General features: G+C 42.9%; 1 protein-coding gene across 1 annotated transcript; it reads left to right on the top strand.

The window, feature by feature from the left end:
- The first annotated feature begins 189 nt into the window (after positions 1-189).
- Positions 190-8,076, top strand: CST3 (cystatin C). The gene is made up of 3 exons (XM_006860664.1): positions 190-429; positions 7,002-7,115; positions 7,993-8,076. The coding sequence occupies exons 1-3, from the start codon at positions 190-192 to the stop codon at positions 8,074-8,076; spliced, it is 438 nt and encodes a 145-aa protein (XP_006860726.1).
- The last annotated feature ends 4,474 nt before the right edge of the window (positions 8,077-12,550 follow it).

Genomic DNA, 12,550 nt, shown 5'->3' with positions numbered 1-12,550 from the left:
GGGAGGGGCGGGGAGAAGAGGGGAAGGGCCGGAAGGAAAGGGGAGGGGCGGCCGGACGGCGGAGGACGGCCCACGAGCAGGGCTGGCACATAAAGGCGCTTCGGCACCCAGTTGACACTAGCAGACCTGGTGGCACCTCTTTCGCACGCTAACACAGTACCGTAGTGTGCGCCACTGCCCCAGTCCGCCATGGCCGTGCCCCTGCGTGCCTCTCTGCTCCTGCTGGCCGCGCTAGCCCTCGCCGGGATATTGAGCCCGGCGGGCGCCGCAAACGCCGGGCCCCCGCGCTTAATGGGCGGCATCATGGACGCGGACGAGAACGAGCAGGGCGTGCAGCGCGCCCTGGACTTCGCTATTAGCGAATACAACAAAGCGAGCAACGACAAGTTCCACAGTCGCTTGGTGCAGTTGGTGCGTGCTCGCAAGCAGGTACGTCAGTGGACTTATGGCCTGAAGGAGGACTGGGACCTGAGTTCTAAGGGTCAGGAACGCGGGTCCCGGCTACTGCCGGTTCCCGGGCGGGGCTGGACAGGGCCGTAGCCATTTGGTGGCCACCGCCCACTCACCTCCAGACCGTCTACCAGCTAACCGCTTACAGCTCCTTCTTAGCCCTCCGATTGCCCCACTTTGGGATCCTCCCCACTGCCCCCTCTTCGGGTCACTCCTTTCTGGGTCCCTGTCCCAGCTCCTCCGGAGTATACTGCTCACCCTCCGGACCTAACCCCTTTCAGAGTTCCTGCTCGTCCTGGCCGCGCCGGAATGCCCTTGTCTCTGGTCCCAGCACCCAACCCCTGGCCTTGGCATCTCTTTGTGTCCTTTCACGCCCGGCCCCTTCAGAAGCTCCCCTCTTCTCCAGACCCAACCCGGGTGTGCCCGCTTGACTCGGTGCCACCCTCCAATCGGCCTCTGGGGTGCAGAGCAACCTCCAAACTGCAGCCTGTGCCCATGGTTTTGGACTGTAATAGGCCACAGCCCGTTTGGACATGCCTACGACTTCTCACCCAACTTAGTTTCCCGGGTGGATCTACAGCGTCACTGAGTCTGATGTAACTACTGCCCTTTCTGCAAACTGGGCTTGGCATTCCTGGCTGGAGCCCTTTTATTTCTATTTTAAGCATCCATGGGGCCCAGGCTTCACGGACAGGATCTGAACCTTGCCTACCCAGACCTCAGCACCTCTTGTGAAAGGGATGTTTTGACCATGATAGCAGGAAAAACAGGCCCAGACATCGGACTGCCCAGTCTAATTCTGCCATTATATGATGTCTTAAAGCTTTTTGTTTTTTTTTTTACACAATTCTGGGTTTTCACACCAGTTGCAAATAGTGCAGAGAATCCTTGTAGCTTTGGGTTCCTCTAAGTGTTGATATTTTACCAGTTAACTTTACCTGGCTCTCTCCACATGTACATGTGCGCACAGGCATATATATCTATATTCGTTTATTTTTCTGATCAAGTATTCAGTGTATGTGTCCTAAAGTAAAGGCCTTCTTGCATAAACTCAATACAATTTTTGAAAGCAGGAAGTCAACACATATAGCTACTACAATTATCGTATGTGCAGATCATATTTAGATTTCTCTCATTGTCTCAATAACACCGTAGTAGCAAAACACACTCCTCATCATGAATATATTGATCCACTTGCCTGTATTTTCAGCCTCCTTTAATCTGAAACTGTTCCTCAGTCTTTGCCTTCTAATTTTGGTATTTTTGAAGAATCAAACCTGTTTGTACAAGTTGTTTTGTAAACTATTCCACAATTTGGGTTAATCTGGTGTTTGCTCAAATTTAGATTCCAATGGAGGTATGTTTGAAGCTGAGTTCCCAGAGTGCCTGGTGACCTCTAACAATCACCCCTCCTGAGGCTCGGCCCCTCTCTGCTCCAGAGCACTCAGAGATGCCTAACAAATACCACTGACTTAACTCTGGAGACTTGTCTTGCATAAGAATCTTAACTTGCTGTTGAGATTCCAGGAGAAAGGACACTGGAAGGTGCTTCTGTCTACATGACCCTGGGAGGAACCTCTGTCTGTGAAACACTTTCAGCCCCCAAGGTGGCAACCTTAAGAGTTCAGTGCCATAGGGACACATAGGACAGACCCTTGCTTCTGCTGCTTGCTATGTAGTGAAGCTTGTGACCAGATCAGGGGGCTTGAGAGGGGAGCATAGAAGAAGGACTTCTAGAACTGGAGCCTGTCCTTAAAGGAAGGCTAGAATTCAGACCCAAGGAACAGCACCCCATTTGTTGTGCAGAGCGTAACAACACAGAAGGAGAAATACTGCATGGAGCACCAGCACTTAAAACTGAAAATTAGAAGCTATGTCAACACCATCCATTTCACTAGATGATCTCTGCTAATCTTCTTGAGTATGGCACTAACACAGAATGAAATATGGACTTTATAGATCATCAGACCCAAATGTGCCTCATTTTAGAGACAGAAAACCTGATCCTGGAGCTGAGGAAAGGGGAAGTTGTGTGACCTGTGTCTAAAACCCTGGCCCCCAGATTCCTTAACCTGTGTTTTTACACATTTTAAACCATGATTGTCTGTGAAATAAACTGTTATGAGGAGAGGGTTCAGTTGTATACTGTAATTTCAAATGTAAAAAGAAGACAGGTATGCAAAATAGATTTCCATTGAAAATAAAATTTAAAATAGAGATAGCTGAAGGGAAATGTTAACCAGCCTACTGACTTGATGTATGGAAAACCTAATTTTCTGTGATGGTAGTGATGGTGGTTATGTGATGTGGAGTCGGTTCCAAGTCATAGCTAACCTTTATAGGGTTTCCGAGGCTGTAAATCTTTGCAGGAGCAGAAAGCCTCATCTTTCTCTGGTGGAGCTGGTAGTTTCGAACTGCTGACCGTGAGATTAGCAGTCCAAATTGTAGCAATACTCTACTAGAGCTCCTTAATTTCCCATGTTAGGTAAGGGAAAAAGTAAATCTCTGTTAGAGGAGTGAGATTCTCTGGGCAAAATGCTAGTAATTGGAAGTTAGTTTAAATAGCAGTCTTCCTAAAATCCACCATTTGTCTGTAGTTTGTCATACTGTAGTGGTTTGTGTGTTCCTGTGATGCTAGAAGCTATGCCACTGGTCACCCATGGTGGACAGTTTCAACTGAACTTCCAGACTAAGACAGACTAGGAAGAAGGAGAGATGGAAAACTTCTGAATGTTAAGCCACTGAAAACTTTATGAAAAACAGTATAACACTGTAAGAAAGCACCAGAATATTGAATATTGAAACATGATGAAATGCACCAGAATATTGTCAGATATAGTGACAGGAGAACAGCCTTTCAGGTTGAAAAGCACTCAATATACGACTGGGGAAAAGCTGCCTCCTCAAAGTACAGTTGACTGCTGACACGAATGGAGTGAAGCTTTCGGGACCTTTATTTGCTTATGGGGCACAACTCAAAGTTAGGAGAAACAACTGTATACATCCATTGATAATTGGAACATGGACTGTATGAAGTATGACTCTAGGAAAATTGGAAGTTATAAAAAATGAAACGGAACCCATAAAGATCAACAACCTAGATAGTGTTGTTGTTAGGTGTTATAGAGTCGATATCTACTCTTAGCAACCTTATGTGCAACAGAAAAAAACACTACCCAGTTCTGTGCCAACCTCACAATCTTTGAGCCCATTGTTTCTGGCACTGTGCCAGTCCATCTTGGTGGGGGTCTTCCACTTTTTCGCTGACTGCACTTTACCAAACATGACGTCCTTCTCCAAGGACTGGTCCCTCCTGACAACATGTCCTAAATATTAACGATAAAGTATGGTCACCCTGGCTTCTAAGGAGCATTCTGGCTTTACTTCTTCTAATACAGATTTGTTTGTTTGTTTGACAGCCTTTGGTACTTTTAATATTCTTCTCTTGCATCATAGCTCAAGTGCATCAATTCTTCTATGATTTTCTTTATTCATTATCTAATTTTCGCATGCATATGAACTTACTGAAAATACCATGGCTTGTATCAGGCACACCTTTGTCCTCAAACTGACATCTTTGCTCTTGAACACTTTAAAAAGGTCTTGTGCAGAAGATTTGCCTAATATAATAATATGTCGTTTGATTTCTTGACTGCTGCTTCCGTGAGTGTTGTATAATCTGCATATCACAGATTGTTAATGAATCTTCCTCTAATCCTGATGCCATGTTTTTCTTCATCTCAAACAGCTTCTTGAATTTTTCGCTCAGCAAAAATAGGTATGGTAAAAGAATATAACCCTAGCACACACCTTTCTTAATTTTAAGCCATTCAGTGATCTCTTCTTCTGTTCAAACAACTGCCTTTTGGTCTATGTATAGATTCCTCATAATTTCTGGAATACATTTTCTCCACAATGTTGTCCATAGCTTGTCATGATCCACACTATTGAAAGCTTTAGTGTAGTCAATAAAGCACAGGTAAACATCTTTCTGGTACTCTCTACTTTCAGCCAAGATCAATGTCTGCAGTGATATCCTTCATTCTATGTGCTTATCTTAATCTGGCTTGAATCTCTGTCAGTGTATAATTGCAGCCATTATTGAATTATCTTTAGCAAAATTTTGCTTAGATGTGATATTAATGATACTGTCTGCTGATTTATGCATTCCATTGGGTCACCTGTTTTTGGAATGGGCACAAATATGGATCTCTTCCAATCAGTTGGCCAGGTAGCTGTCTTCCAAATTTCTTGGCAGAAATGAGTAAGTGCCTCCATTACCGCATCAGTTTGTTGAAAGATTTCAATTAGTATTCCATCAATCCCTGGAGCTTTGTTCTTTGCCAGTGCCTTCAGTGGACCTTGTATTTCTCCCTCCAGTATCATTGGCTCTTGATCATATGCTACCTCTTGATATGGTTGAACGCCAACCATTTCTTTTTTGTACAATGATTCTGTATATTCCTTACATCTTCTTTTGATGCTTCCTGTGTCATTTAATATTTTGCCCATGTTGTTGTTAAGTTCTGTCGAGTCGATTCCGACCCATAGAGTTTCCAAGGAGCAGCTGAGCTTAAACCACCAACCTCGCAGTTCAAACAACTTTGCAGTCTGACGCATTAGCCCACAGCGCCACACCAGGACTCCATTTTGCCCATAGAATCCTTCAGTATTTCAGATTAAGGCTTGAATTTTTTCTTCAGTTCCCTCAGCTTGAGCAGTACTGAGCCTGTTCTTCCCTTTGGGTTTTCTAACTCCAGGTCTTTGCACATTTCATTATAAAAGTTGCCTTTGTTGTCTCAAGCTGACCTTTGAAATTTTCTATTCAGCTCTTTGCCACCTCATTTCTTCCATTTTCTTTAGCATCTCTACACTGAAAGGCAAGTTTCAGGCTCTCTTATGATATCCAGTTTGGTCTTTTCTTGTCTTCTTAATAACCTTTTGCTTTCTTCCTCTATGATATTCTTGATGTCATCTCACAAATCTTCATTAGTAAGCTGAAATGGACTGGTATTGGCAATTCTGAATCTGAAAATCATTTGGTTTACTATGCCATGAGTGACAGAGGAATAACATCACATTCATCATCAAAAAGAACATTTTAAGATCTATCTTAAAGTATAATGCTATCTGTAATAGGTTAATATCCACATGCCTACAAGGAAAATCAGTTAATAATACTGTTATTCAAATGTACACACCAACCACTAAAGTCAGTGATGATAACATTGAAGAATTTTACCAACTTCTTCAGTCTGAAGTTGATAAAACATGCAATCAGAATGTATTGATAATTACTGGTGAATGGGAAAAAAAGGTCGAAAACAAAGAGGAAGAAGGATCAGTAAATAATAGCTTTGGTGATAGAAAAAATGCTGGAGAGCTCATGATCGAATTTTGTAAGACCAATAACTTATTCATTACAAATACCTTTTTTAAACAACATAAAAGTAGACTATACACATAGACCTCACCAGATGAAAGCTAAAGAAAATCAAAAAAAAGTCTACAAGAACCAAAATATGACTTCGGCTATATCTCACCTGAATTTAGAGGTCACCTCAAAAACAGCTTTGATGCATTAGATACTAATGTCCGAAGGCCTGAAGAGTAGTGGCCATCAAGAGCATCATACAGAAAGAAAGCAAAAGGTTATTAAGAATATGAAGAAGAAAAAGAAAAATGGAGTTCATATGAGACTCTGAAACTTGCTCTCAAGCACGGAGATGCATTAGGCAAAGCTGCTGCGCAAGACCTCTTTAAAGTGCTGAAGAGCAAAGATGTCAGTTTGAGAACTAAGATGCACCTGACACAAGTCATGGTATTTTCAATAACCTCATATACATATGAAAGTTGGACAGTGAATAAGGAAGGCCATAGAAGAATTGATGTATTTGAGTTATGATGGAGGAGAATATTAAAAATACCATGGACTACCAGAAAAACAAACAAATCTGTACTGGAAGAAGTACAGCCAGAATGTTCCTTAGAAACCAAAGTGGAGGGTCACTTTACCAAGAGAAAAAGAGAAGGACCCCCAATGAGATGGAATGGCACAGTGGCAGCAGCAATGGGCTTAAGTGTAACCATTGTAAGGATGGTACATAGGGTCACTATGAGTCTAAACCAACTCATCGTCACCTAACAATGACAACAACTTAGTGTCTCTGCTTCCTTAGTCAGCATTAACAGAACATAAATATACCTTTGCTGGTGACACAAAGGTCACATGCCCTGCAGGTTCCTGAGACTGCTTTTTGTTTTGTTTTGTTTTGTTTTGTTTTTAACTGGACCATGAATCCAGTTCATGGGCTCTTAGTCCCTGACTTTTCCCTTGCACATTTCAGTTTGGCTACATGAAACATCTTATTGATGCCACACATGTTATTACATGAACTTAATTATCTGGGAACCAGAAATTTCTGTGCATGAATGCCAGCCCAAAGTAACACATAATTTTGAATTCTTAGGAATAACTCAACAACAGTAAGAGAACTATGCAAGACTGGCATGTAATGCCCAAAACTAACCCTCTTCTCCCAATTGCATAGATTGTATCTGGAGTGAAGTACTACTTAGATGTGGAACTTGGACGAACCACATGTACCAAGTCTCAGCCCAACTTGACCACTTGTCCCTTCCATGACCAGCCACAGCTGAAAAAGGTATGGGCCTTAAACAGAGCAAGGGACAAGTTATGCAGAGGAGAGTGGTGGGGATTTTGAGTGTGTATGTATGCACATGTGGGATACATATAAGTATGGGTGCACATGTATGTGGATACATAGAAATGTAAGAGTGATATGAGATTCTGATTAACTTGAATTCATAAGGGGAGGATTCTGCCTTGGGAATTGGAGCACTGTTAGGTAAACCCTACATGCATTTGTTTTATTGCCTGCTGGACATAAGGTAGCAGCTATTCGGATGCCCCTTGCAGAGGGAGAAAAGGCTGTACTTAATTTCACCCTTGGCTCATACTGTAACCAGACTGAGCAGATCAAGGGATATTTGGAGATCTGTGAGCAGCCTAAGCCTTGTGACTCTGCCCCCACTCACTGAATAAATGCCAGCTTCTCCTGTGGACTTTGAATTGTCCCTGTGAGGTCACAGCCTTAGGGAAAAGCTTTATTTTCCTCTTGGCTTCCCTTCCTTTTTCAGGGGTTGTTGTCTGGACTAGGGATCCCATTCTGTGGGTGTTTCCATTTGGGCATGTATAGGACTGATGCAGGTGTCAGAAGTAGAGGGAATGCTTTCCCTACCTTGCATCCCTGGGCTATAGAAATGCCCTACCTGTGAACTCCCACTACTTACAGGGCTTTGATGATGCATTGCAGGTGGAATTCCTCAAACTCAGCTCCTATACTTAGAGTAATGGGAGGGATGGTGGGAGGGGGTGTTCCAGAGTGCTATAGACATAGAGGAGGATGGGACCAAGCGTCCCACCACTATTACTCCTCACCCTGTCTCTGAATCTAATGGTTGGGAGTTTTTACCCTTAACTGTAACCTCACTAACTGCCTTCCTCTCTTCCCTTCGCAGAAAGCCATGTGCTCTTTCCAGGTTTATACTGTTCCTTGGTTGGAGACAACCTCCTTGATCAAATCCAGCTGCCAGAGTGCATAGAGGGCTGCATAGCAGGTTGCAACACTGACCACCACTTACCATGCCCCTTGAGCACAGTTACCCTTGTTGGGCATCTTAGCATTTAGATTGATGGTCCTGCCATGGCAAGGCCTTGGTGAAGTCCCCTTAGTGTGCCAGCACCAGAAGAAAAGTGAAGGCATCTTGAATGATTTTGGAACAGCTAAGTGTCTCTAATTTGCTCCTTTTTGTTGTTTTCCAAATGCACCCAGCTCGTGTTGCACCTATTCTGTTCTTATATTATTCAATAAAAAGTAACATCAGCTACTTCTTGAGTTGTTCATTGTCTTCAGGATGTAGACATAAGTAGAGTGTGGGCAATTAATTTACAAGACACTTCCTATCCTGTGGATCTCGAGAAAGCAACAAGGAAGCGAGAACTGGCATGGCCAATCCTGTGCAGCAAGGATGCTCTGCTGCCATTTCCCAGGCAATCCAGAGCCCAGAGATATTAGGTCACTGAGCAGGAACAATAGCAAGGCAGGGCTCTAAGCCCAGGCACCTCAGCTGCATTGGCTCTGGACAAATAGATGAGGGAGTTGAAGGGACCTAGAGCTGACCCTGAGAACTTGACTACTTCATCTGAAGAGAGAAATTCAGCAATGGCGAAGGTCATCAGAGGCCGGTTCTCAACCAAGTGACAGATTTTAACCATGAATGCCGAATTAGTCAGACTCAGAACTGACCCTAATCAAGTCTCCCTGAGACTGTAGATAGTGAGTGTTTGTATTGCTTTCCACAAAAGGCTTCAGAAATCTGTGAAGAAGCAAATACTAAAATTGAAGTATGTATTTATATATGCTCTTGGTTGGGGAAGATGGCAGTCAGACAGCTTGGACAGACCACAACTGAAAGCATCACGTTTCTTGATAGTATTTGGAAAGCTGTTCCCATGAAGATTTTACTGATGAGAGTTCTCTTCCACCAGCCCTGTGCCTGGGGCTCCAATTTCAAACATCTTCCTTGCTGAAGAGCTTTGTGTAGGAGATGTTGAATTTAAAAACATCGACAGATCTGACATGCAGTGAATGACTATTTCTGGGAAGGATTTTTAAATAATATCATCTTTTAGTGTCAGCATTATTCCATAAAAGAGTGGATATCTCAGTAACCCCAAAATAGGAAAGACCACCTTCACACCTCTCCCTAAAGCACCCTTACCTTTATTGTTTTACTCCCAGCTGGTGGAAACCCATGAATAGGTACTGCTAGGGACACTGTCCCCCAAATTCCTTCCCCTCAGAGCAGCACTGACAAGGCTTCCAGTTTAGCTTGATGAGACCTGCAGGCAGAAGACTCATCCAGGGAGATCCAGATTGCTACTGGGAGCCCAGCCACGAGGGTACACTGGGTGTACTGCTGCTTGGCTCTAGCATCTAAGGAGGAAAAGCAGGCAGGCAGGACCCCTGTACACGTTCTGCCTCCGGAACATCTGCACTAAGGAACTCCGTGGAGCCTTTTTACCCTAGACTTATTTGACAAAAAGTCATTGGGATGAGAGCAGTGTTCATGAGCCTTCTATGGTATGTACCTGGGATATGGCTTTGCCCCTGGCTTCAACACACGCCACTGTGTCAGCTTCCTTAACTGTATCTGGCCTTTGTTCAGTTGAGGGTTTTTTGTTTGTTTTGGGAAATGAGTGGTTTGAGGGTAAAGGCTCTAACAAGAGCTTCATAAACCAAAGAAGCAGGTGATAAGCATAGTGGAAAATGAGAAAATTAAGACAATCACTCACTTGGGTTATCACAACCCTCAAGCAAGTTGGTCAGAGATGTTTACTGACTTAGGGCATTTCTTACTGAAAGTCCTGGATTCACGGCAGCATGAGATAATTTGTTAAAAGTCTAGTATTCTGGCTCAGGGGACCATGGACAAGACTGCTGTATCCCTGAAAATGTTCAAAGCTACTATTGTTACTCATCCATTGGTGACAGAAAAAATTTACCTCAAGGTTTAAAGTGAAGGCCACTTTTTATCCCCATGAGCCTTCTGATCCTGAAGGAAAGTGAAAAAGGAAGGAACATTGGACTTCCTCCCAGATGGTGGAATAGGTTTAGGTCCTTTTTTCCAATCCTGAGGCAAGAAGTTAAGAGGAAGTTGAAGGCAGGCCCAATATATGTGGTACAGGAAGTGAGGAGTTGAAGAAATCTCTGCAGAACCCTCCACAAGACAGCACTTGTCAGTGGAAGACTCAGCCTCATATACGGCTTCTCTGAGTCCAAGTAACCATGGTGGTGTCCTCTATGAAGAGGACAGCATGACCACTTGAATTTGTAGCACATGTGTATCAGTGAATATAGAACCAAAGCAGAGAAATAAAAGACTGTGTCTTGACACCATGTTAGGAGAGGGATGAGTGCTTAACCTGGGCCGAGTTCTATGTTTCAGCTCTGTATTCCAATACAAATAGTCCCCTTCCAGAGTCACTGCTTCTTCAGTATCCAACTGAATGAAGGGTCATCACTGACAATGCCTCTGTGTCTTAAAAGAACTAGATGACAAAGTCCTTTTACTCCACCCTCTTCTCTTCTTGCAAGGAGAAATTTCAACTCTAAAATACAACAATGCTTGCATGTGGTGCTATGGGTTAATGCACCAGACTGCAAAGCCATTTGAATTGCAAGGTTGATGGTTCAAGTTCACCAGCTGCTTCTCGGAAACCCAACAGAGGGTCGCTATGGGTTGAAACTGACACAACAGCAACAACAATAAGGAATATTGAACTAAATTTTTGAGGATTTAGATTGCATAAGAAATCTGGTTTAGAATACCCAGTTGTTGTTGTTGTTGTTAGGTGCCATCGAGTCAGTGTCGACTCATAGTGCCCTGATGCACAGCAGAGCGAAACACTGCCCAATCCTGGGCCAACCTCACTATCGTTGCCACACTTGAGGAGTCCTGGTGTGGTGCTGTGGGTTAATGTGCCAGACTGCAAAGCCATTTGAACTGCAAGGTCGGTGATTCAAGCTCACCAGCTGCTCCTCGGAAACCCTATACAGGGTCGCTATGGGTCGATGGCACTTAACAACAGAATATCCAGTAGTAGAGGCAAATGCTTAAAATAGTATAAAATAACTGGGACAGGGAAGTACTATACCACTTTGTACCACTGGGTAACATTCCTTCTAACCAAGGACCACACTTTCATCCTCAGAGCCACATTTCACAGTGTGATACAGACACTTACATTGACTTCAAGAGGTTTCTCTTACCCATGAGCCTAAAAAACCTGATCCCAAACTGATCTGGCCTACAGCCTTATTAATTTGTTAATAGTTAATTAATTATTAACAAATTAATTTGTTTATCACCTAAAACTGCTAATCTATTTTACAGCATTGTTAAGTTGTTGTTTTTTAATTGTCAAACAATAACAAGTCCATTATCTCATGACTGAATAAAAGATTCTACTTCCTTAAACTTAACTTTATGAAATCTCATAGCTACAAAGATGTAAATACCCAGATGTTAGGGGTTGAATTATGCATCTCCAAATTATGTGCTCCGAATCCTCATTCTACAAAACCTGTTGATATAATCCCACTGAGGAATGGGGCCATGTCAATGTGGGTCATATCTGAAGCTAGTCGCTTTTTTGAGAGATGGAAGAGCAGATTAGACACAGAATAATCAAGCAAAGATGGGGGAGATAGATACCAGACCACATGAAAGTCACCAAGTAACCTAGGAACCCAGGCTGAAAAGAGACAAGAACCTTCCCCCTGAGCCAGCACAGAGAAAGCCTTGCTCTCAAACCATGCCCTAAATTTGAACTTCTACTCTCTTAAGCTGTGGGAAAATTTCTATTTATTAAAGCTACTTACTTGTGTTAATTCTGTTATAGCAGCACTATACATAACTTAAGATAACTATGTATAATAGATAATAAAAACACCAGACACTGCAAAGTCTACTTTTAATTCTAAGTCAGTAACCATTAAGTACTTCATCGTCATGGAAACTTGTGCTCTCTAAGCCCAAAAGGGGGATGGGGGGCTAAAGATTTGTTCAAATGAGTGGAAGAGGGTGTCAGCCAAGCCACAGTTGGTTTCAGTAAAGAGGAGAGGGGAACAAGCCTGGTTCATTCAGTTATGCTGAGAGTAGCTAATGGAATGGTTCACTATTCATGTTGAAAAGGGCAGCATTTACCTAAGGACAAAATTCAGAAGGGTTAGAAACAAAAGTTGAATGGAAACAAGAATCACAAGGAGGAAGTAGAATAACTGATGTTACACGTAGGGGATTGCAATCATTGAAATGAAGTACATGATTCATATACTGATGAATCTGATCAGTAAACATCTACTCAATTCACAATAAAAAGTTTAAAAAAAACAAAAACAAAACAGTAGTTAATGGTTGAGTTTTCTGTACTATTCCCTCCTCTTCACTTTAAAAGTTTCATTGTAACTGGCCTATGTTGAGCCATTTGTTTTGTTGTGTTGCGTTTAGAACC

Source organism: Chrysochloris asiatica, unplaced genomic scaffold (assembly GCF_000296735.1).
Source record: "Chrysochloris asiatica unplaced genomic scaffold, ChrAsi1.0 scaffold00039, whole genome shotgun sequence".
Lineage (NCBI taxonomy): Eukaryota > Metazoa > Chordata > Mammalia > Afrosoricida > Chrysochloridae > Chrysochloris > Chrysochloris asiatica.
Note: the sequence above shows the minus strand (reverse complement) of the source record. Positions and strands in the feature narration are given on the sequence as shown.

Excerpts from the sequence above, each read along its gene's own strand:
- CST3 (XM_006860664.1), top strand. The coding sequence starts at position 190 with ATGGCCGTGCCCCTGCGTGCCTCTCTGCTCCTGCTGGCCGCGCTAGCC. Across the intron at positions 430-7,001 it reads TGGTGCGTGCTCGCAAGCAG|ATTGTATCTGGAGTGAAGTA; the intron begins GTACGTCAGTGG and ends CCAATTGCATAG. Across the intron at positions 7,116-7,992 it reads ACCAGCCACAGCTGAAAAAG|AAAGCCATGTGCTCTTTCCA; the intron begins GTATGGGCCTTA and ends TTCCCTTCGCAG.